This window comes from Peromyscus leucopus, chromosome 5 (assembly GCF_004664715.2).
Source record: "Peromyscus leucopus breed LL Stock chromosome 5, UCI_PerLeu_2.1, whole genome shotgun sequence".
In the NCBI taxonomy this organism is placed as follows: domain Eukaryota; kingdom Metazoa; phylum Chordata; class Mammalia; order Rodentia; family Cricetidae; genus Peromyscus; species Peromyscus leucopus.
The window spans coordinates 128,073,107-128,096,418 of record NC_051067.1 but is presented as its reverse complement, the minus strand read 5'-3'; the positions used below and the strand labels follow the sequence as shown (position 1 = coordinate 128,096,418).

At 48.8% G+C, this 23,312-nt stretch overlaps 1 protein-coding gene across 1 annotated transcript in view; it reads right to left on the bottom strand.

The window, feature by feature from the left end:
* The window catches only part of Disc1 (DISC1 scaffold protein), a 207,416-nt gene that overhangs the window by 108,249 nt on the left and 75,855 nt on the right, over window positions 1–23,312 (bottom strand). Inside the window, exons 7-8 of the mRNA XM_028889789.2 lie at window positions 12,182–12,236; window positions 6,946–7,048 (exon numbers count right to left, since the gene is read on the bottom strand). Of these exons, the coding sequence (XP_028745622.1) occupies window positions 6,946–7,048; window positions 12,182–12,236 (158 nt within the window). The remainder of the gene's footprint in view (window positions 1–6,945; window positions 7,049–12,181; window positions 12,237–23,312) is intronic.

Here is a 23,312-nt window from a genome sequence, read left to right as displayed (position 1 = left end):
TAATAGAAAAACTTTTTTTTTTTTTTTTGGTTTTTCGAGACAGCGTTTCTCTGTGTAGCTTTGGAGCCTGTCCTGGAACTCGCTCTGTATCCCAGGCTGGCCTCAAACTCACAGATTTCCACCTGCCTCTGCCTCCTGAGTGCTGGGATTAAAGGCGTGCGCCACCACCGCCCAGGTAGAAAAACTTTTCTAGGAAGAAAGTCACAGGATCAGCTTCTCATCTCATTCACTCCTTGGGAGGAAGATTATTCCCCATTCTGTCCACTCGAAGATGCATCAGTTTTTGACAGAAATGCATCTGAGATACAAGGTGTCATCCAGAGGCCAGCAGCCAGGAGAAAGTGAGGAATGGGTTGTTCTCTGTGGCTTAATGTGGTCACCAGCCACACCTGGTGGTCCAAGACCCAACCCACGGCAAGGCCAGTTGGCTTCAGGCTTTAGTGAGATCAGGAAAGAACTTGCATTTAAAACTCAAAGTACGCTGAACCAGACATCTATATCACCACCCCAGCCCAAGACTCAAGGATCATGTGGCAAGAGAGAGCAAAAAGAATGTAAGGGACAGGGCTTTGGAAGGCTGTCTTCTGGACATGGTCATTGCACTCAGAAGCTCATGGCAGCTATAGTTACCTGTACAAGATGGAAGCAGCATTCCTGCATGGCCACCCCTAGCTGAGAAGCTAATAGATGTTAACAGCTGCTGGAGAAGGGGAGCCATTTTTGCAAGGTGCCACCACTGGTTAAGTTATTGATATGCCGGTAGCCCCAAATCCATGCTCATTTAAACAATTCTTATTAAACTCAGTGGCTCGTTAAAAAAAAATAAAATAAAATAAATAAAAACCCATGAAAGTCATAAGAAGACTTGTTGAGAAGGAGGAAGGGTGAAGACGGAGAGGAAGAGAGGAGAGCGGGGGAGCGAAGGTAATCAAAAAATATTATGTGTATGTATGAAATTGTCAAAAAATAAAAACATGAAGCTAGGTGTGAGCAGCCCGAATCCTACAGAAGTCAGTTCAGAGGCTGGGGAGATGGCTCAGCCACTGTCTGAGCATAAGGGCTTGAATTCAAGCCCCAGCAATGTAGACCAAGTAAAGTGCTGGGTGTGGTAGGATGTGTGTACCCAGCACTGCAGAGGTAGGGACCAGAGAACCTCCGAGGCTTGCTGGCCAGCCGGCCTAGCCTAGCTGTGGAGCCCTAGGACCTGGTGGAGGACCTTGTCTCAAAAAGTAAGTAAATAAATAATAATAATAATAACAGTGATTATAATAATGGTATAGGTGGGTCCTAAGCAACATCTGAGATTGGTCTCTGGCCCCCACATGCACACACATGAGCATTTGCACGCATATACACACACCACAAGCAAAACCAGAAAACCTTACAGAAGAACCTTATAAGAAGTTGCTTTTTATTCTTGGAGGAAAACTTTGCAGCCAACAGATCAGATTGTTGTGGAATATTATGTTACCTAGGTGAAGATGTGTTACATTTGCTTATGATGCATACTATTACTTTAACTGTGTAAAGGTGTGTTACATTTGATTAACGATATAAGGATGTGTGTGTAATTAGGTAAAGATGAGTTTCATTTGTTTCACCTTGCCTGCCTAAGGCACCTGACTGGTCTAATAAAAAACAGAATGGCGGATAGCTAGGCAGGAGAAGGATAGGATGGGCTGGCAGGCAGAGAGAATAAATAAGAAAGAAAAGAACGAGAGAAGAGGAAGGAGAAAAGAATGAGGAAGAAAGGGAGGTATTCCCCTCTGGGGGCAAGAAGCCAGCCAACTGCCAGCCAGACAGACACAAGAAAGTAAGATATACAGAAGGAAAGAAAAGTAAAAAGCCCTGAGGCAAATGGTAGATAAAGAGAAACAGGTTAATTCAAGTTAAAAGAGCTAGCCAGAAAAGAGCCTATGGGAGGCTGAGCATTTATAACTAATAAGCAGTCTCTGTGTCACGGTTTGGGAGCTGGTTGGTGGCTCAAAAGAAAAAGCCTGGCAGATCTGATGACTCGGGAGGATGGAGGCCAAGTGAAAACATCCACCACAGAGATCTAGGAAGCCTTTGATGATGAAGATGAAGGCGCCTAAGTAAAACCTTAACCAATTCATTGTCCTTTTAAAGGAGTGGCATGCGATCTTCTCCAAGCCTAAATGCGTCTGAAAGAACTCTTTCAATGCATGCGATGAACATTCTAAGGCGAAGGCATGGTGTCATTGTTCAGCTGACAGTGACATTTCTTTCACCGTAGTGTGTAACACATGGGCGCTATTTATGTTCACTGAAATACACATGGTTATCTTGACTTCACAGCTGAGAAAGCTGAAATCTAGAGAATTCCATATCTTGCTGAAGGTCATGCAGGAAGACGCCACCAGGCAGGCTTCCAGCCCAGGCATCTATCGGTAACCCTCCTCCCCTTAGATACTGCATCACTTACTTCCTGGTTGTTGTCTAAGAGGCTGATTTCAAACCCCTCCCTCCAAATGCTGCAGATATTCGCCCACCACAGCACAGTCCGAACACCTGGTATATGTCATTCTGTCCATGAAACCCACCGTTTCTGATCCCATGAAGGCAACGCAAGAGGGAACGAGGCAGTGTCCAGCCCTCTGAGAAGTGACCATTAAGAAACAGGGGACAAAGTGTTCCGCAAAGAACAGGTGAATACGGGGCAGGGGGACACAGAGGGTGCAATCTGTACAATGCTCGCCTTGCAAGCATGAGGACCTGAGTTTGATCCCAGAACTCATTTTTTTTTAAGTGATGCTTCCTCCTATGATGATTCCTAAAGAAAAGACCTCTGCAAAGGAAATGGGGGGGCGGGTGAGTTATCCTGGAAGTACATCCTAGACCCCCGAAGTCACCAATGCTCTGAGCTGGGCCTTTAGCAAAACGCCACAGTGACCATTTAATAAACCCAGACCAAAATAAATAAATAAATAAATAAATAAATAAATAAATAAACAAACAAACAAACAAACAAACAAACCCAGACCAGTCCTTGATCCAAACACCTGGAGACATGTGTGGTGGGAGAAATGAACGTTTAACACGGAGAGACTTTGCATGGCTCCCCAGGGAGGCAGGAACATCACAGTTGGGGCCCTGGAGCACTGCTACCCCGCCCCACATAGCATAGTGCATGTATTTATCTCACAGCCAAGCCTCTGCACAGCCATAGGCTTTCCTGAATCACTGCCCCGCCCCCAAAGACTCAGAACGTCAGGGCCAACCCTGAAGGGGTCTCATTGGCGACCCTAAACCCAGCCTGCCTTTGGTGGCGGGTAAAACTCCCCAGCTCTGCTGGCCACCTGCTCTTCAGCGAGGCAGTTATGGGGGCCTTCATAGGTTTGCTAAGACCACGGTGAAAGAGCTTATCCTGGAGAGGTGTGTAATGACACAGGCCTGAAACCTCCATTCAGTTAGAAGAATGGCAAGTCCTAAGGCTAGCCTGGGCTACACAGTCAGAGTGGTCTTAAAGTTATAAAATGAAATGTAAATACACTGAAAGATTTTTTTTCACAAATCACAGAGCCATGTAACTCAGTGTGTGCTGATACCAAGGCTGGTTTTCCCATTCTTCTGTTTTCGGTCTCTTAGGCATCCCTGAATCACGATCTTTACCTCCAATATCACAGAGAGTGGGGATCATCTGACCCATTCTCCAGTCACGGAGGTCATTATCTGAGAACCTGGTTTTACACTCCACAGAGCCTGCCTTACGCAGACTGTCCCAATCTTCCTGCTTGCCCAGGAATGGTGCTGATGATCCTCTGGGTCTCTGCCTGAAGAACCTCTCGACTCAAGGGAGGGACCACTCCATTCCAAGTGCCGAACTTGCACCCGGTCCTTCTTGTTTCATGTCAGGCCACAGACACAGTCATCCCTCGACTGAGGATGCCACAGGGGACATGAAATGCCTCTGACCTCATCCCCCCCTCCACCCCACTTTGCTATGCTGTACTTGAACCTTCCATTGCAAATCCTAGGCTGTGGATTTAGAGCAAAGGCTCAGCAGTTAAGAACACAGGCTACTCTTCCAAAAGACCTGAGTTCGACTCCCAGCATCCACATCAGATGGCTTGCAACTGCAGGCAACTCCAGCTCCAGGGGATCTGATATCTGTGGCCGACACGGGTACCAATATTCATGTTCACCAACATATACAGATACACAGACACAGACACACACACACACACACACACACACACACACACACACACACACACACACAAATGGCTGCCTGGACCAGCTCTTCCTAGACACCAGAGTAATGGACAGGCAGCACAGACTGGAAGGGGTCAAGTAAGAGCTTCCAGGTCATCAGCAGTATGAACTGGTCTCCACTGTGAGGGACCTGGTCCTGGATACACAGGTAGATGCATATATTCCCCAAGCAAGAGTTCCTCAAGAAAGGTGCTCTGTGAACACCCCAGCCAGATGCCCCTCAAATTCCCAGTGGGGAAGGCTGCCAACAGTCCCAGAGGGTACCACAGCTTAGCCCCAGGCTGTCAGAATGGGCCACATTGAGCAGGAAGCCTCTCAGGATTAGGGATGGCAGGCAGCAGCAGGTGGGTCACCACATCGTGGGTCAGGCTCTGGACGGGGGTGGAGGGCTTGAAACAGAGCCCATCCGATGAGGCTTCCCCAGTTTTCTCAGCTAGCCAAAACGCTAAAACTAAAAGCCTCATGCCTGTCTGTAGTACACCATCTTAATATCTGGCTGCACATACATGCACATACCCACACACAGACACACACACACACGCAGACACACATAAATAAAATATCTTTTTCTAAAAAGTTTAAAGATCTTCCCTGGGCTTCTAAAGACAGGATGTTGATGACCGAGTGAGGGAATTCTTCCTCTTGGATCACACTCTCTTCTTCCCTTGGGCTCCACAGAGGCTCAGCCACCTGTTCTCAGGGGAAGATGCATTGCCTAAGCAAGGCAAAACCCTAACTCAGAGACAAGACTGCATTCCATCTTCTTTTTTTCCCTCCCTGCAAACGAGGCCATAACTCCAACTAAGTGGCACGGGGAGGCAGTTACGAGGCGGGCCGCACGCTCACCCACCATGTTCGAGGGTTGTAAATGCCACGCTTGGCTGCGTCGGGGACCAAGTGGCTCGTTAGCTGCAGCATTAGTGTTTAACGACGTGAGGAACAGAAGCTGCCAGGCGCCTCGCTCCTTCTTAAAACACCATTGAAAACCCATACGTGTAATTATTACACCTTCCCGTTTAATTCTGATTCCTCTGAAGCTGATGGGCTGAATGTTCATCCATCCCATAAATCTCAGAGATCTCTTCAGGGCCGTCATTTATATAACTGGGCTAAAGATCCATCCATCACACTCCAGGGAGTCTGGAGTCCAGCCACTGTTCTGCCACCACTGAGCTAATTTCATGAACTTGCTAGAAGGACATACCCCACAGCCTTGATCACCCCACCTCTCCGCTGGGCTCTGGGTCCCCTTCCCACATGCCTGACACTGCTGTTACAAACATCAAGTCAAACAGTAAATGCCAGAGGGGAGGGGGGCGGTTTGAAAATAGTATTCAAACGACAGAGCAAGATATTGTATGCTTATGTTCTCAAGCTACCGGGCATGGGCAGAAACCTATCCGTTAAGAGCTGCTGGCATAAAGAGAGTGTGATCTGAGACAGCACCCTGTTCTGAGTCCAGCTTTTGTGTGTGTGTGTGTGTGTGTGTGTGTGTGTGTGTGTGTGTGTGTGTGTATACGTGCATACACACATATATATGTCTTCACATTTATGTGTGCAGGGCCATGAGAATGTGTGTACACATGGCCAGAGGTCAAGCTCATGTCATTCCTCAGGTGCTACCTCCCTTGTTTTTGGAAGCAAGGTCTCTTACTGCTCTGAGCTAACCATGAAGTCAATCTTACTAGTCAGTGAAGCCCAGGACCCCACCTGTCTCCACCTCCCCTTTGCAGGATCACAAGTGCCGGCCACCTCCCAAAGATTCTTTACACGGACAGGTTCTGGGGAAAGACAGACAACACTTCACTGACATGTCTCCGCAGCCCTATCACCAACTTCTAAATGGAGCTGCCTCACATTTGGTGGCCCCCACCACACACAGGGCTCACCAACATCGTCAGAATCACAGCCATCCAGTGGCCCCCACCACACACAGGGCTCACCAACATCATTGGAATCACAGCCATCCGGTGGCCCTACCACACACAGGGCTCACCAACATCGTCAGAATCACAGCCATCCAGTGGCTCCCACCACACACAGGGCTCACCAACATTGTCGGAATCACAGCCCATGGAGCAACAGGTCCACTGCCTAAAGCCCTGAAGAAAGTAACCTACATCCCAGACATGGCCCCTCGAGAGCAAACTGTGTCAGTGGGGTGTGCACAGGTCCTTTCCAAGGACTACGTCCTTTCTGGGGGAACCATGCTGCCCTCTACTCAAACCTGAAACTTCCATCAGGACTCTGAAGAAGAACTTGGGGGTCACTGCACCTCTTTGTTCTTTTCCCAATATGGCCACACTGGATAAATCTCCGTCCCCTGCATTTCACGGCGACTTGTCTGCTTAACCGGAATATTGGAGACGGTGCTGAGCCTGGCTTGTTCGGGTTGCTGGTGCCCAGGCTCTGAGCCTGACAACTCTGATAACATAATTGCCACATTGTGTGTGTGTGAGTGTGTGTGAGTGTGTGTGTGAGTGTGAGTGTGTGTGTGTGTGTGTGTGTGTGTGTGTGTGTGTGTTTTGCCGGGCATTGACCTTGAGCCTGGGACTTGGCACATGCTGGGCAAGTGCTAACCATTGAGCTCCCTCTCCATCGCTCTTATTTGGAGACAGTCCCTCTAAATCCCCTCCTACCTCAGCCTCCCAGGTAGCTGGGATGACTTCCACATCTTAATCAATGACAAAATGTGAGCGCCTTGGCAGTTACCTGAGACGGCCAGCACCTTGGCTTCCAGCAAGGCGGGCAGCTTGGCGTCAAGGTCACTGAGTCTCCTCCTCAGAGAGCTGCACAGTCTCTCACCTGAGCACACCTACAAGGAGAGATGGCAGGAATCAGTGTCCATTGTTACCAACTAGAAGGTAGCCGGCCTGAGGGGGTCCAGGTGTCTAATGGAGCTGAGCTGGTTGACAGAGAGTAAGCAGAAAGTGGGCGGGGCTTAGGAAGCAATGGGGTTAGGAGGAAAGCGGAGAGGGAAGAGGGGGACAAGAGGAGAGGGGAGGGGAGGGGAGAGAAGGAGTAGAGGCAAGAGAAGGGAGGGGAGAGGAGGGAAGGGGAAAGAGCAGGGAGGGAGGTGGCAAAGGGAGAGAAGAGAGAGAAGGGGGAAGGGAGGTAGAGGATGGGGGAGGAAGAGAAGCTGCGGCTGGCATGCCCTCAGCACAGCCCTGGCCTCACAGGCTGCTGTGAGCTCACTCACTCACTCACTCCTGCCAGAGCACTCAGCCTCACAGCCTCTCAGCCCTGGGCAATCTGCTCTGATACCCTGGGAGGAAAGGCCTCGCTGATTTCCTGTCCCTTCCCTTCACCCAGTCTCCTCTGGCTTCCTCTCCAGCTTTTATCCCCTGTCTCCCTGTCACCTCTCTATGATGATGCCCTTGAAGCAAGACTCTGCTCTGTCCCTGGCACACAGTAGGCAGTCAATTTAGATGTGGCTTTCACATCCAGGTCAGAGAAGCTAGAGGGACAGATGCTTGCTGGAGAGTCCGGCTGAGAGACAGACACATCACTGTCAGGAAGACTTGTGGGTTATCAGGTGTCCCCCAAACTTCGCACACACTGCTTGTTTTTCTTTGAGTTTCAAAAACAACAAAAACTCTTCAACCTCAGTCCAGCTTCCCAAATCCCTTTAGGTTATCTTTTATGTTGAGACTAAAACATCACGTTTTTGGTTTTGGTTTTTTTTTTCTCTTACTTAAGGCTAAAAGCTCTTATTTATCTGTTATCTATATTCAGATTAGTGATATACCTGTATTTTCAGCTCACCAAAAGCACACAGCACAGTTTCTGTGGGAATAAAAATGGTGGGCATTTTGGGGAATTCCACAAAGGATGTAACTGCCCAAGCATCATTACTCATTTATTTATTTATTGACAAAATAAAAATATATGAAATCCTACTTGGAAACTGAAAGCAATCAGTCCATTTGAATGGAGCACCCACAGATGTCCTAAGATTCGGCTTCCCCCATGCAGTCTACATCTTGAGGGATACAGTCAACCATAAACATCTGGCTTATCTGAGATCAAACGGAAGCTACCATCAGAATCAAAGCAGACCTCGCCCAGTCCAAAAACACTCCACCAGTCCTCTCCGGGATGCTGCAGTTTATTTCCTGCTCCATGCCTGGGTTTTTCCAACCTCACTTTGTATAACTCACAGCTCAGTCAGTCGGCCTCTGCACCAAAGCCTGAGCAAGCTACTCATCCTCACATCAGTCATTCATCCTGAGGCTCTTTCAGGAGTTCTGAGACTTGTGAGGATGTTAGAACCAAGAACTAAAAGGAAGATGTCCAGGGGGCCTTCCCCTGACCCTGTCTCTGTTGGTCTGATGTTCCATGACAGGCCCCGCCCATCCTCTCCATCTCCAACTGTTATCTCAGGAAGTTCAAAGACTCCCTAGTTAATTCTGTGACGCAGCTAGAGTTCTCAGGTCCCATCTAACCCATGACTAATATTTCTTATTTTAGTTAACAGTGTCTCTTAATCATAATTAGGTCAGTTTCTCCTTTGCTGAGAAAGCCCATCGTTCAAGCTACACTATTAATATGAAACAGCCCTTCTAAATTTTCTGATTAAATTGCACACTCTTTCGGTCTCTGCTGGATATAATATAATATCTACCAATCTCTAGATATCCCAATTATTTCTAACTATTTCCATCTCATTTATCCCTTAATTACCTTTGGCTTGGGTAACCCATGAGAGTCAAGAAATGTAATGAGTGTAAGGAAGGTTGAGTCTCTCTCTGAAAATATCAGAGGTTGAACATCTACACCACCACCACCCGCCCTCCCTCCCTCCTTCTCTCCCTCGTGTGTGTGTGTGTGTGTGTGTGTGTGTGTGTGTGTGTGTGTGTGTGTATTGAGCTGAGCCTCTTGCCCCATGGGCACTTACCAGTCTACAGGGGTTAGGGTTCGGGATTGGGTTAGGGTTTGGGTTAGACTTCCCAGGTGAGTCAGTTCGGTCACACAGCTCCTGTGCTCATGTATGTGCAATGTAATGCATATACCCACCCCAGAGAAATCTGCATGTCTTCCTTATTTACAAATAAAATTAGCCCCCGAGGAACTCATTAAAGAACGGAAGTTTTACATTTACAATTTAAAATCTAAGACACGAGTTCCTTAATTTGAGAGAAAAGCAAAGTCCTTACAAGTTGACTATAAATATCTCAGAGATAGGGTGTGCAATGGTGTGAGGGCTTGTGTCCCCCAAAAGTTCCTATGCTGAAATCCAGTGTGACGATGGGGCAAGGAGGCAGAGCTCTGGGAAGGAACAGGTCCTAAAGGTAGAACCTTACGAAAGCATAGGTGCCTTTAGAAAAGGGCCCTAGGGGGTGGCGGCTTAGGCAGTGAAGGTGATTGCTTTGTAAACATGGGGACCTGAGCTGGATCCACAGAACCCATGTAAAAAGTTGCACACTGTGGCACAAACTTGTAATCCCAGAGCTGGAGAAGTGGAGGCTAGAGATCCCTGGTAACAAGATCCCTTGTTGGCAGCCAGTGTAGCCTAACAGGTAAGCTCCAGGCCAATGAGAAACTCTGTCAAAGGAAGTGGATGGCACTCCTGAATACAACACCTATGACTGTCTTCCAGGTGCACACACAGGCACACACACAACAGCAATAATAATAATGAGACCTTAGAGAGCCCTCCTGTTCTCTCCCTCTTTCCATCATGTGAGAACACAGCGTGGAGTTGACATCCACACCTCAGAAGAGATCCCCACAAGAATCTGGCCATGCTGGCACCTGGCCCTCAACTCTCCAGCCCCAAGAGCTGCCCAGCCTCATTGCTTTGTTTGGTCAAAACACACAAAGACAGAGATCCCTCCCAGCATTTAGAAAAATACAGCATCCTCGAGGTCTCTGGTAATGGTCCTTCTAGCCCATCTTTGAGCCAGGCAAAACATAAACCACATTTCATTCCTCTTATCTGGGTGAGCAGCCCAGGGAGCTCACGGTGGATTTCAAGCATTCCTGAGTCCAATGTCCTTTTATAGACATTACGGGTTGCAGACAGGAATCCATCAAACTCTTGACCATGTGACCAGAACAAAACAATCAGATATAACTTTTGGAAGGGAAAAAAAGAAAAATAAGAAAAGGAGCAAATACATAGAACCTCACTAACAACTATCAACATGGCAGTACCAGCATAGTTGTGTGGAACAAAAGCCACTCGGCATTCTACCCAGTAAGGGTCCAAGCGTTCCTTTCTTCTCTGATTGTGTGCGTGCATGCGTGCTTGCGTGCGTGCGTGTGTGTCTGTCTGTATGCATGCATGTGTCGGGAGGCCAGAGGTCAACTTTGGGTGTCTTCTTCATTCAATCTCCACATTTTTCTGACAGGGTCTCTCACTGAACCCAGAGCTCAGTGTTTCCACCAGGCTGGCTGCCTGTGAGTCCTGGGATCCTTCTGTTTCTGCCTCTCTAGTATTGCCAATGCCCCCCACACACACACAAGTGTGGGCCACAGTGCTCACTCTTTGGGTTCTGGGAATGAAACTCACGGCCTCCCGCTTGCATGGCAGGCACTTGACTGACACCCCCCCCCCCCCCCATCCCTGAAGTCTTCCTTTCTCTGGTTATGAAAACAAACTAAGATTCCTCCCAGGTCAGAGGCTCTGCTCAGAAACTATTATTCGAATCCTCCACCACTGTGAAACTCTAGTTCCCAGTGATGGCGAGTTGAGGTGCAGGTGTCCATCACAGCACCTCAAGGCTACTCCCAAGGCATCTGGTCCCACAGCTTTGTCAGGTGACCACAAGGGAGGGCTCTGTTCTGTGAACTCTTTACCTAATCACCAGGACACAGACTGTAGCATTCAATGGACTCTACTTGGTCAACATTAGGGCTATACCTGCTGCTTTACATGACAGGATCTTACTACGAAAGTACAGACAATGTGATGGTTAATATTTATTGGGGGTTTTGTTTGTTGTTTGTTGAGACAGGCTCCTGCCATATAGCCTTGGACTGCATGGAACTCACTATGTAGACCAGGCTGGCCTCGAACTCAGCGATCTGCTTGTCTCTGCCTCCTGAGTGCTGAGATTAAAGGTGTGTGCTACCATGTCTGGCTAATGTTGATTGTCATCTTGACAGGCTCTAGAATCACCTAGGAGACCATCTCTGAACATGCCTTCAAGATTGGGTTAAAGAGTTGGGAAGACCACCCTAAATGTGGGTCTGGGGTCCTGGATTAAATAAAAATGAGAAGCGAGCTGAGCACCAGCGTTCATCTCTCTGCTTCCTGACTGTGAATGTCATGTGACCAGCTGCCTCATGCTCCTGCCGCCATGCATTCCCCACCATGATGGACTGCACCCTCAAACTGTGAGCCACAGTAAGCCCTTCCTCCCTTAAGTTGCCTCTGTCCAGTATTTTGTCACACAGTGAGAAAGGTGACTAATATAGACAACAAGTAATATTAGCAAAATGATCTGAAAAACTGAAAAAAAACCCACTCCACCCAATAAACCACTTCCCTTTCTAAGAAACCTAAACTTGAACTCCCAGGAGAAGCTAATTACTTCCATCCTAAAAACCTTGTTTGTCCACTCATTTGTTCTTGACAGCATCTTGCTGTGTAGCTCAGGCTGGCCTTGAACCCTTGACCCTTCTGTCTCTGCCTCTGGAATGCTGAGATTGCAGTTAGGAGCCATAAAGCTCACTCTAAAAGCCTTTTTAAACAAAGGCATTCAGCATCCCAACACGGTCCTTTCCCAGCCCCTGGACTGAACCCCCTTCTGAAGCCAAGGCCAGTGGTCCATTTGGAAGTGACCATGGGTGGAGACCTCTGGGGAGGCAGCAGTTCCCCCTCCCCAGCTCTTCTTCTCTGCCACAGCCTGGGAAATGGGTTCACAAAGTCTGTTTCCTCTAAAACCTCAGTGATCTGGATGTGAAATTAGGATAGAAGAAAATGGGGGGAGGGTAGGCTTACCTGAGCGGTGATTTCTCTAACAGCCAGGTTCAGTGATTTTGTCCTTTCCCGGAGGCTAGAAGAATTAGAACAAAGCATAGGTCTTCTTGGCAATCAAGGTGGATCTCTATACATGTAAGACACTACCAATAGGAACCTTCCATCACCCAAGGAACTGAAGAGGATCAAGAAGAAGGTGACACCTGGCTGGGTTGACATGACCACAGAACTGACACATGGCTAGGAAGCAGATCGCCCCTCTCTAAATATGCTTTACTTAGGCTACCATTAAAAATCTGTCTTCAGAGGCCAGGGAGGGGGCTCAGTCAGCACAGTGACGGTCACACAAGCATGAGGACCTGAGTTTGAGCTCCTAGAGAATGGGGCAGAACCCACATAAACAAGCCAGGCATAGCAGTAAACATTTGTAGTCCAGCCCTGAGGATATGGAGACAGGTGGATCCCTGTGGTTCACAGCCACCCAGCCTAGCCTACTTGGTGAGTTCCGGGCCTGTCGCAAAAACAGGCAGGCCAGGTGTAGCAGCACACATTTGATCCCAGCACGCGGGAGGCAGAGGCAGGTGGATCTCTGTGAGTTTGAAGCCAGCCTGGTCTACCTAGAGAATTCCATGGCAGCCAGCACACACAATCGGACTTCATTTCCAGAGCAGTGATGGAAGGAGCCACCCTGATTACAGAAAACCTGGAGCCCTGTAACCAGCTTCCTAGAGGAGTGGGTCACCAGAGTGGCAGTGAACTGCTGGCATTTGAGTGGGCAGGTCAACAATCCAAGAAGGAAGGAATGCCAGTGCCTCTGCATTGAGCCTCAGTGAGAACAAACAGACACACATATCTCCTATTTCTCAAGAATAACTAAGTCAGCCGGCATTCCTTTCCCAGGTGTCTCTAACCTGTGACCCATCAGGATAACTATGAATGCCCCGACACATAATCATAAAGTTACTTGAAACACTATGGAACACTTTTGCAATGTGTTGCATGAACCTTGTAGACAATGGTGCCTGCCATAAGGTAAAAGGTTGGACATGCCTATGGGTCTCAGGTTCTTTTTCTCCTGAGTACTTCTCTTCATATACTGGTTTATTCATGCAATGTCTCCCCAAACTGTAAGTTCCATGTGAACAGCATCCATCTGCTGGGTTCACTCCCTCACAGAAGGTCTCAGGGAGTGGGCACACTGGAGCAGAGAACACCCTGTCTAGAGCCCACCGCTCCATGGACTTACGCCTTGCTTATTCTTCCAACACCTCAGGGCAGTCAGTTATGTAGGGCTCAGAGCACAAGGCACAACTCCTGCCCTCAACCACTCATGGCTGCTAGGAGGGCAAGACAGTGTAACAGCTGCAAGAAGGGGGCTGCTCGATTAATACAGGGCAGTCTGCAAGAGGAAGAGGTCCCAGTTTCCAGGTCTATGTGTGTGTGGTGGGGAGGAGTTTACAGAAAAGTCTTCCACAGCAGCAATAGCAAAGAATAATTTAGAGATAAGCTACCATCAGTAGATGCATGTTGGGGTTCTTCTTCAGCTATGAGAACTGTTGGGGGATGCTATCATCTCTACACATTTGTGATTTCTGAAGCCTAGGCAAGCTGGGGTTGCAAGCTCCCAGAGACTGGGGCAGGCACCTGCCGGAGTTCTCACTTGTAACCTGTACCAGATAAGGGGCCACTGGTGAGAATGAAATCAACCCAAACCCAGATGACGAGCACAGGCGAGGGGCAAGGCACATGGCCACAGCCTCTTCTGAGTCAGGAGTCACCACCTGGCAAACCTGAAGTATGAGAGGTATGAGAGGAAGCCTGGAGCACTTCAGACCTTGGCTAGATGGAAACAGGACATTGAGGGAAGGTGAAATCTGGGCGTCAGCTTATGTGGAGAGCAAGACGGGACAGACCACGTGGGCTGCTGGGGAGAGGGGCAGCACATGGGAGGCATGGCTTGGCTCCAGAAGCTGCACTGGCTCTGGAGCCTGGGATCACACTTGTCACCTTCTTCAGCAAGAGTGTCCCTTCCTCTGCCGGGCTCACTGGAGTCTGTTCAAACAGGACATTTTCGTTTGCTTGCTTGTTTTGCTTTTTTTGACAGGGTTTCACATAGATCAGGCTAGCCTTGAACTCACAATATAGCTCAGGATGACCTTGAAATCCTGGTCCTCATGTCTCTGTGTCCTGGGTGCTGGGATTACAAGAGTGCACCACAACACTAAGCTTTTTGGGGTGCTAGAAGTCAAGTGTAGTCCTTTCTGCATACTATGCAGGCATCCTACCAACTGAGCTATGTCATGAACCCTCTTAGTCAATGGCTCTCCACGTAATAGAACCCTTGAGCATTTAACAGCACAACAGATTGTGCTGTTGTATTTATATATTAATATATATATATATATATAATAGCACAATATATATCCCCAAACACACTAAAAAACTAGTTAATGAATTTACATATTAAAACAGACAGCAGGTTCTCTGAGTCTAAAACTGAGCTAGCCTCAAGGACAGCACCTTTAGCAAATGTCCCATGTCCCTAGTGAAAAGCAGGTCAAGTACCACCTTTCCAAGGGTGGTCTCAGCTCGTGGCTCTGGGCTCTGATCTGGCCTAGGAGGAAAATGAGCTTCAACTCAAATATCTCGGTGAGAGGAGGTAGTGATGCGGATAATTGAATACATTGTTTTATATCTGATTTGATTTATATTTAATTTATGCTATATTACTTTTTTCAGTAGATTTATTTTCCTAATTATGTGTTGCTCAGGCTAATATTAACATTAGTTGTATCCCCAGGGGATACACAGAATGGAAGCCATGGCGGGGGGAGAAGACTATGAATCATCCATGTATATTGCAGTAGCAGGTTTCAAGCTATTTTTAGCATTTCACAGAACCCAAAGTACAACATAGATAGCAGAGGATCTAACAGGATAGGGGTGTCTGAAGTACAGTGAGTCATGTTAACTCCACCCACATGTGATGCTGCTACCACTACCCTGCAGTTCCCAGGAGCAGGAATACCCATGGAAAATACATTATACCAGTTAAATGTTGACAAGGGGTCCATGTATGTCGGTAACAAAGCTTGTCACCATGTTTCACTAAGATTACGTATTGAACATGACAAATAAGAGCCATCCCTTCAGATCTGGATGTGGTGACTCATGCCTGTGATCCCAAGCACCTAGATGGTAGAGAAAGAAGGATCGGGAGTTCAAGGTCATCCTTGGCTTCATAGCACAGCACAGGCCTACCTGGGCTATGTGAGGTCTTGTCTCCATAAACAAACAACCATGAACTATCCCTTCAGATCAAAGGATGCTACACTGGGATTCAGAAGTTGTCTACCCAGATGCCCCTGTTTACAGAAAGTAACCTCTTCATTCACAACAACTGTCCTAGAAATAACAGAGTCAAGGGCTGGGGAGATGTCTCAGCTGGTAAAGTGCTTTGCACACAAGCAGGAGAACCAGAGTATCACCCACAGAACCAGGCATTTACACAAGCCATGGGGCTGGAAAGATGGCTCAGCAGTTAAGAGCATTGGTTGCTCTTCCAGAGGACCCGGGTTCCATTCCAGCATCCACATAGCAGCTCACAGCTGTCAGTAACTCCAGATTCAGGGTATCTGACATCTTCTTGTCCCTCTGGGCACTGCATGTATGTTGTGCATAAACATACATGAAGGCAAAACACCCATACACATAAAGTAAAATAAAAAATAAAACATTTTTTTAAAGCCAGATGTGGTGGTATATGCTTCAGGTTTAGTGAGGGGCCTGGGCTCAAAACACAAGGTGGATAGCTACTGTGGGAAACATCTGAGATTGGCCTCTGTCGGCCACACGCGCGCGCGCGCACACACACACACACACACACACACACACACGAAGAAGAGCAGAAGGAGGGAGAGGAGGAAGAGAGGGGAAGAGAGGGAGGGGAGGGGGCAGAGGAACTTCCTGTGAGGATACATGGAAGATGGTCTGCAAGTCAGAGGCCCTCAGACTTCTTGATCCAGGACCTTAGCCTCCACTCCAGGGCAGTGACATCACACCTTCCCATCGCCGCTGCTATGGAAGCCCAAGAGAACTTAGACACACGGGATCCTCAGTTTCCACTAAGATTAACCTTATGTGGTATTCAGGGCCTGCACACTGGGTTGTGTGGGGGTGGGGGGAGAAGCAAGGAGAAAAGGAAGGGAGAGAGAGGGAGGAAGGGAGGGAGGGAGGGAGGGAGGGAGGAGGAAGAGGAGAGAAAGGCAGGAGAGTGGAAGGAGAAAGGGAGGGTGGGGAGAGCTGTTTTTCCATGCAGCGGTCCTACCACAGACTCTGCCACCCCAGCACACAGCTGTGTCCCCAGAGCTGCCTGTGTGGCCATCTGACTCTTGTACAAAGCTCCAGAGAGTGGAATACCCCCGGTCTTCTCTGTCTCCTTTTTCTCCCCGTGGCCACAACCTTCCTGGTTTAGCAGGATTTAGCTGAAGAATGACAGACTGTCCCCAAAGCAAACGAGAAATGACAGAAAGGGCACGAGACAGCGACGCCGAGCATGGAGGCGACTTGGGTCTTCGACTGAACAGAAAGCGGGGCTCCGTGGACATTAACAACCCTGCCAATTACTGCTTAGTCCTTCGGCCTTCCGCAGAGGACAAGTGGGTCAGAAAGTGACAAGGGAGACCGCTGTAGAAAACGAGGACTTATCTACTTGGCCTTTTCCCTCCTGAAACCCTTACGTCCTCACTGCTGATAATGTCACACGTCACCACTAGGACGTCCGTGGGACACAGATGACAAAAGTGTCCTCAATTCCTCTAGACTTGGGATGGCTCACTGAGGCAAGACAGGACACAAAAATGCATCAGGACTGCTCCTTAATAGCCTTGTCAGGGGCTGATTAGCTGAGGCCTGTGCTCCTGGGACAGGCAGTGTGGTTCAATGGACAGAGACACATACCAAGGGGCAGGTATCCAGTGCCCACCTGCCAGCTTTGGTGAGCATGCCCTCTCTTCTATACACTTGGGTGGTGGGACTGAGAGCCCAACAGTAAGGCAGACAGAGGACATGCACATCTGTGCTCCCAGAGGTGGATAAAGCCGTCTACAGAAAGGTCTCCCAACACATCACCCAGACACCCTGTGGGCCTGTGTGGCAGCAAATCACACTTCACAGGAATCTGGTGGCAATCAGATGCATACACATCAACTAGAGAGAAATGTTCAAGCTGACGTCTGCCTTGCAAAGGAGAAGAAAGGGTTGTGGTGAACCAGGCGGGGAAACGCTAGGGCAAGAGCCTTCTTCGAGATGCTTCCTCTGTATTTGGAGCACCCTTGTGATCCACCTCTGTCTTAGGGTTTCTATTGCTGTGAAGAGACACCATGACATGGCAGTTCTTATAAAGAAAACATTTCACTGAGGTGGCAGCTTCTAGTTCAGGGATTCAGTCCATTATCATCATGGCAGGGAGCATGGCAGCGTGCAGGCAGACACAGTGCTGGCTTACATCTTGATCAGAAGACAGCAGGAAGTGGACTGTGACACTGAGAGGTACTTAAGCAAAAAGAGAGCTCAAAGTCGTCCCCCCCCCCCAGTGACACACTTCCGTCAACAAGGCCACACCTGCTCCAACAAAGCCACACCTCCTAAGAGTGCCACTCCCTGTGAGCTTATGGGAGGCAATCACATTCAAATGACCACAACCTCCTTTCTGGTTCTTTCTCTCTCTAAACGTGAACTAGGATGCCACACTCTATCACCCCGAGTCTCATCCACAAAGCCCAGCTTCTGCCAACACAGCAAAGTGGTACTGGGATAGTGTATTATAGGATTGTGACATTTTTGTTTTTTTTTCTTTTTTATGTATTTGATTTTTTTGAGACAGGATTTCCTGTGCATCCATGGCTGGCCTGATACTTATTATAGACCAGGCTGGCCTTGAACTCACAGAGATCCACCTGCCTCTGCCTCCTCAGTGCTGGGCCACAAAATCTTTTTAATAATATACAACCATACATTAGTTTTCCTTAAAGTATAATAAAGTGGGCAGACGAGCATACACACAAGGATTTCCCACCTTCCCTGAAGGTTTTCTGAGCTAGAGGCACCAAGCGAAGGAGCCGATACTCAGCTTACTGGATTTTCTAAACTCCCTTGAACTTGACGGTTTGAGTAAGGAAGCTTTAATCTGAAGCTCTGGGGAAGTTGTGGGGTCTAAGGAATTACCCAGCAGAAAGCCAGGTATCTCTGCTTGGGTGGACACTTCCTCAGAGGCCACTCTGAAGATCCCAGGCTCAAAATGCCACCTCTATGCCTGCTGATTGGAGCCAGATAGAATTTCTGGGTTCCTTCAGTCACTCTCGGGGGAGCTTGGTCTCATGTGCTTTGGTCTCTTTTGGTTAACCTGTGTTTTCTTTATTTCCCCTTCTCTCCCTCCCTTCCTCTTCCCTGACTCCCTTCCTGTTTGGGAAAGTTACAGAACCTTTAGGAAGCAGAGCCATGCTGGAGGAAGTACATCACTATGGGTGGCCTCTAAGGGTTATAGCCTCACCCTACTTCCTGTTCTCCTTCTCAGCTTCCTGTGTGTGGCTAAAGTGTGATCGGCCAGCTTCCTGTTGCTGCCTGTTGCCATGATGGACTCCATCCTTCTGGAGTCATAAACTAAAATAAACCCTTCTTTTCCTCTAAGTTACTTTGTCATGATTTTATCACAGCAATAGGAAGGGAGCTTCGATAGTTCCAAAAGCTAAGAGTTCTCCCTGGCAGGAGCCCCACATTCCTGGGCACTGCTGGGTCACCACATCCACTTTCTTGGCAGACAGCTGCCTACCTGGTGAGTTCTTAGAGAGCCAGGTGTATGAGAGAAGGAGGAAGGTCAGAAGGAAGGAGTGGGAGGGTCGGGAGGAGGGAGACCTGGGGGGAGGGATGTAGAGAAGGAGGGAGAGAAAGGAAATGGGGAAGGGAGAAACAGTGGGGGACGTGGGGGAGGGGAAAGAGGGAAGAAAGGAAGGGAAGGAAGGAGGAGAAAGAGAGGAAGTTGGAAGGATAAAGAGACTCATCGAACATCATCTTGGCATCGAGAAATCTCATCTTCCTCCAGGTGAGTTCAGACACTTTCAGGCCCCAGAGGCCATTGTCCTTCACAAACCCGTCTGGGAGGCAGAGTGCCAGGGAACCCAAACAGAGCCCAGAAGTGAAGGTTAAACAACACCAGTCACCACCAGAAGTGGGGCACAGACTGGAGACTGCGCCTTGTCTCAGGGCTGCCCTGGCATACTGTCCAATTTGATGGGAAGGTGTCACCTCCCCCCACCCCTTGGGTACAGCAACGGGACAGGTCCCTGTACCTGGCTGTTTCCGCACACCTTCCTTAGGGCTCTCTGCCACACCTCCCTGATTCAGGGGTCTGTCTTCCAACGTCAGCCTTGCTGTCACCCTGGGTCTCCCCACTCCAGTGGTATGGATTTGAGAGGCAGAAGATAACCGATGCTGTCTCCAGTCAGTTGTGGCCCATTGACTTTTACTAATTTGATTCTCACTTACAAGAAGCCCTAGCCCAGTCATGGGTCTCTGACTTCAGTGTGATGGGGATGCCCAAGGCACCTTGTGCAGCGCGCGCGCACGCGCACGCGCGCGCGCGCGCACACACACGTTCACTGTCTCACCACAGAGCCTCTGGGCAGCCAGCTAAGGAGGGAAGAGCCACAGCAGGCCTGGCTTCTGCCTTCCCAGCACCCTCCCCAGCCCAGCTGTGCTAGGGAACAGTCCAGGCTCTCCAAGCGCAACCCAGCCAGATCCTGCTATAAGCAGGGATTGGAGTGTTTCACAGTTTACGCCGACAGTTTGTAAAAAGATGCGACATGTTTCTTCCAAATGTACAACCAGAGACAGGTCATCCATGAGCTGCCAGAACACATTTCACACGAAGCATGAAAAGTCCCAGCAGCTAAATGATGAAGAACCCAACCACAGACCGACGTAAGCAGCCAAGCATCTCTGAAGCATGCCAGGAAGCCCCACACCAGCCTGCTGTTGTTATTACTACAATTACCCTCATCTCGATGTACAGGGAGCCAGATGCATGCTAGACAAGGTCCCAGGCTGCCCTCCCCTGGAGTGTGAAGCACAGCCGGGGAGGTGCAGCTGGCAGCACTGAAGAGTAATGAGCTTGAATCACCACGCCCCTCCTCACAAGCCAAGCAGGCGGAACATGCATGCACAGATGTAGCCCTCGGAAAACAGTGGAAACTGTCGCCTCATCCTTCTATCCCTTTTTCCTTCCTTCTCCATCCCTGTTCCACCCTCACACTCCAGCCCCATCACCTACAGAGTTAGTGGAACCAGCCTGGGATGGAGTGAGCATCAAGGTCCTTCTAGACTGCTGCATCAAAGGAGGTCTTGCAGGACAAAGGACAACTGCAGGAGCCTGAGAGATGACTCCGTGGTTAAGGGCACCTGCTGCTCTTGCAGAGGACCTAGGTTCCGTTTCCCAGCACTGACATGGTGGCTCACTCTAACTGCCTGTAACTCCAGTTCCAAGGACCCAATACCCTCTTATGACCTCTGTGGGCAACAGGCATGCATGTGAGTATACAGGGGCAAAACTGTCATACAGATAAAATAAATTAAATACATCTTTAAAAAACTTTTAAGACAACTCAGAGCTTGTTTTCAAGCCCTGGGGGTGGAGATTGCAGGTAAGACCCTAACTCTTTTTTTTTTATTTAACTTTTAATTAGCATGTGGCATTTTCATGCATGCTTAGCTTTGGTCATTCCTCTTCACCCCAACCTGCTCCTCAGGATCCCCCACCTTCTAAACGCACTGGCAGAAATGAAGATATTCCCAGGAGGCACCTGTGTCCCTTCCTCTGACCATCAGATTTTGGCTATCAGGAGTCTCACACTGGGAAAAAGGAAAGGCTAAACCAGCCAGAAGGAATTTGTCCCCAAGAAAGATGTCACCCAGTTCTGACAACCTGTCAGAGCACGGTGCAGGACAGACTGGAGCTGAGAACTCCAGTGGATCCAGAGGGGTCAGTGATGGGCAGGACGACATCTTGACCAGCACTGCTTAGTTATACACACTCCTGTCCTCATTAAACCTAGACCTCCTGTAGGACCCTGAGGATGGACTTGGGGGTCACTGTACCTTCTCTGTTCCTCTTCCCAACAGGACCACATTGACTAAAACCTCTTTCTGCTTTCATTAATATCTGTCTCTTTAACTGCCCTACTGAGGACTGGTGCTGGGTGGCCAAGGCCCACACTCTGACCCTAACAATTCCAGTAAGACTCCCCCTGCCCCCCTCCACTCTCTGCCGGAACGCTTCCACCCCCACACTCCCCTTTCCACGTCCATGGTGTTAGGTTTGGGCCAGGAGCTAATCAGAACCTGCCAGTCCACAGCAGCCCCTTTTTCATGACTGCTCTGAAGGAAATGACATGTGCCCTACCTTGAACCTGCGACCCTTTAACGGACCCCCAGGTACCTGATTCCTGGGGAACGGCAGGTGCCATAATTCTCATTTCCCCAAAGCAAGTCTACGGGGCTATAGTTACCAGACTCTAAGATATCAGAGAGCGAAAGGTGGCACATCCCCACCCCATAATACCCATTAATGAAATACACTCCTGCCTCTCACATTCTTGGGCTCACGCATTCCTTCCTTGGAATGCAGGAACCCCCCCACACACACACACTGCCACCCAGGAATTAGCCTCGGCCTGGCTGTGGGTCTGCCCTGTAGACTGTTCATCATGTGATCCTCCGCGTCTTCCTCTGAGACCTACAGAAGGGTGCACGTGCTGCCACGTGGGCCCAAACTCTCCTCCAAGCCCCTGCCATGCTGGTGTCTATGTCTAACAAATCTAGAACCCTAAGGGACAATCACCTCTCCTGTGTCACATGGACTTCATCGCCCTCGCCACATCCATTCCTTAAAGCCTCTTTTGCCTCACCCATGGGCAGTTTCCAGTTTCCTGACCTCTGCCCACTCTCTCCCACATGAATACACATATATGAAAATTAGAAGCGAGGATCCACATACAAGAGAGAAGACCTAGTGTTTATCTTTCTGGGGTATCAGTTGATGTAATGTTTTCTAGTTCCTTCCATTTTCCTACACATTTTAAAGTTTCATTTTTATTTATAGTCAAATAAAAGTCCATTATCTATGTGCCCCGTGTTCATTAACCACTCATCAGTTGATGGACACTTAGGCTTATTCCTTTTCCTGGCTTCTGTCAACAGAGCCACAATAACCATGGATATGCAAGTATCTCTGTGGTCGGAAGCAGATGCCTAGGAGTGATAGAGCTGGGTTATTTGGGCATTCTGTATTTAGTTTCTTGAGAAGCCTCCACACTGATTTCCACAGTGGCGCCAGTTTGCGCTTCCACCAGCAGTGAATGAGGGTTCTGTGTTCTCCACAACCTCACCAGTGTTTGCTATCATTTGTCTGCAATGAGCCTGACATTTTACATGGCTTCTGTGTGTCTGTGTCCTGTCAGCTTCCTGGCTGGTGACTTCCTGATTGTCCTGTGCTTAAAAGTTGTCTCCTTTTGAGCTACTGACAGTTGATGGGTGCTGGAGAGAAGTCAGTTTCTTTAGAGGTGAGATTTCCCTTAGGTTGCCCTGCTCTGGTGGATGGCCCCATACCCATGTGTTATACAGGCAGACCTTACTGGATTTAGTGGGTTATTGAAAAAAAAAGACATGAAGTTGGAAGGGGACACTGGAAGGGATCCAGGAGGAGTTGGAGGGGACAAGTCAGGGATGAATATGATCAAAATACATTGCATGCACTATGAAATTCTCAAAGAATATTTTTTAAAGCATGAGATGCCTATCAGGCCTTGGCCAGCCTCATGCCAGCAGAGGTTCCCTGAGCAGCATCTTCAGGATGCCCCTGCTCTTAGGGAGTTCCTGTGTAGACCTGGCATGGTTCATCCACGGAAGGACCCTCCCCTCATCCTTGCACTTGATGCCAGGAAGGCACCTCGTGTCTGCAGCTGGATTCCATGGGCGCTGTCAGGTTTGTGGGTGATAACAGCTGCCATGTTGATCTAGCCAGGTGTGGGGATGAATCCCAGACCTCATGAGGTGGAAACAGGGGGATTGCCACAAGTTCAAGGCTAGCTGAAACTAAAAA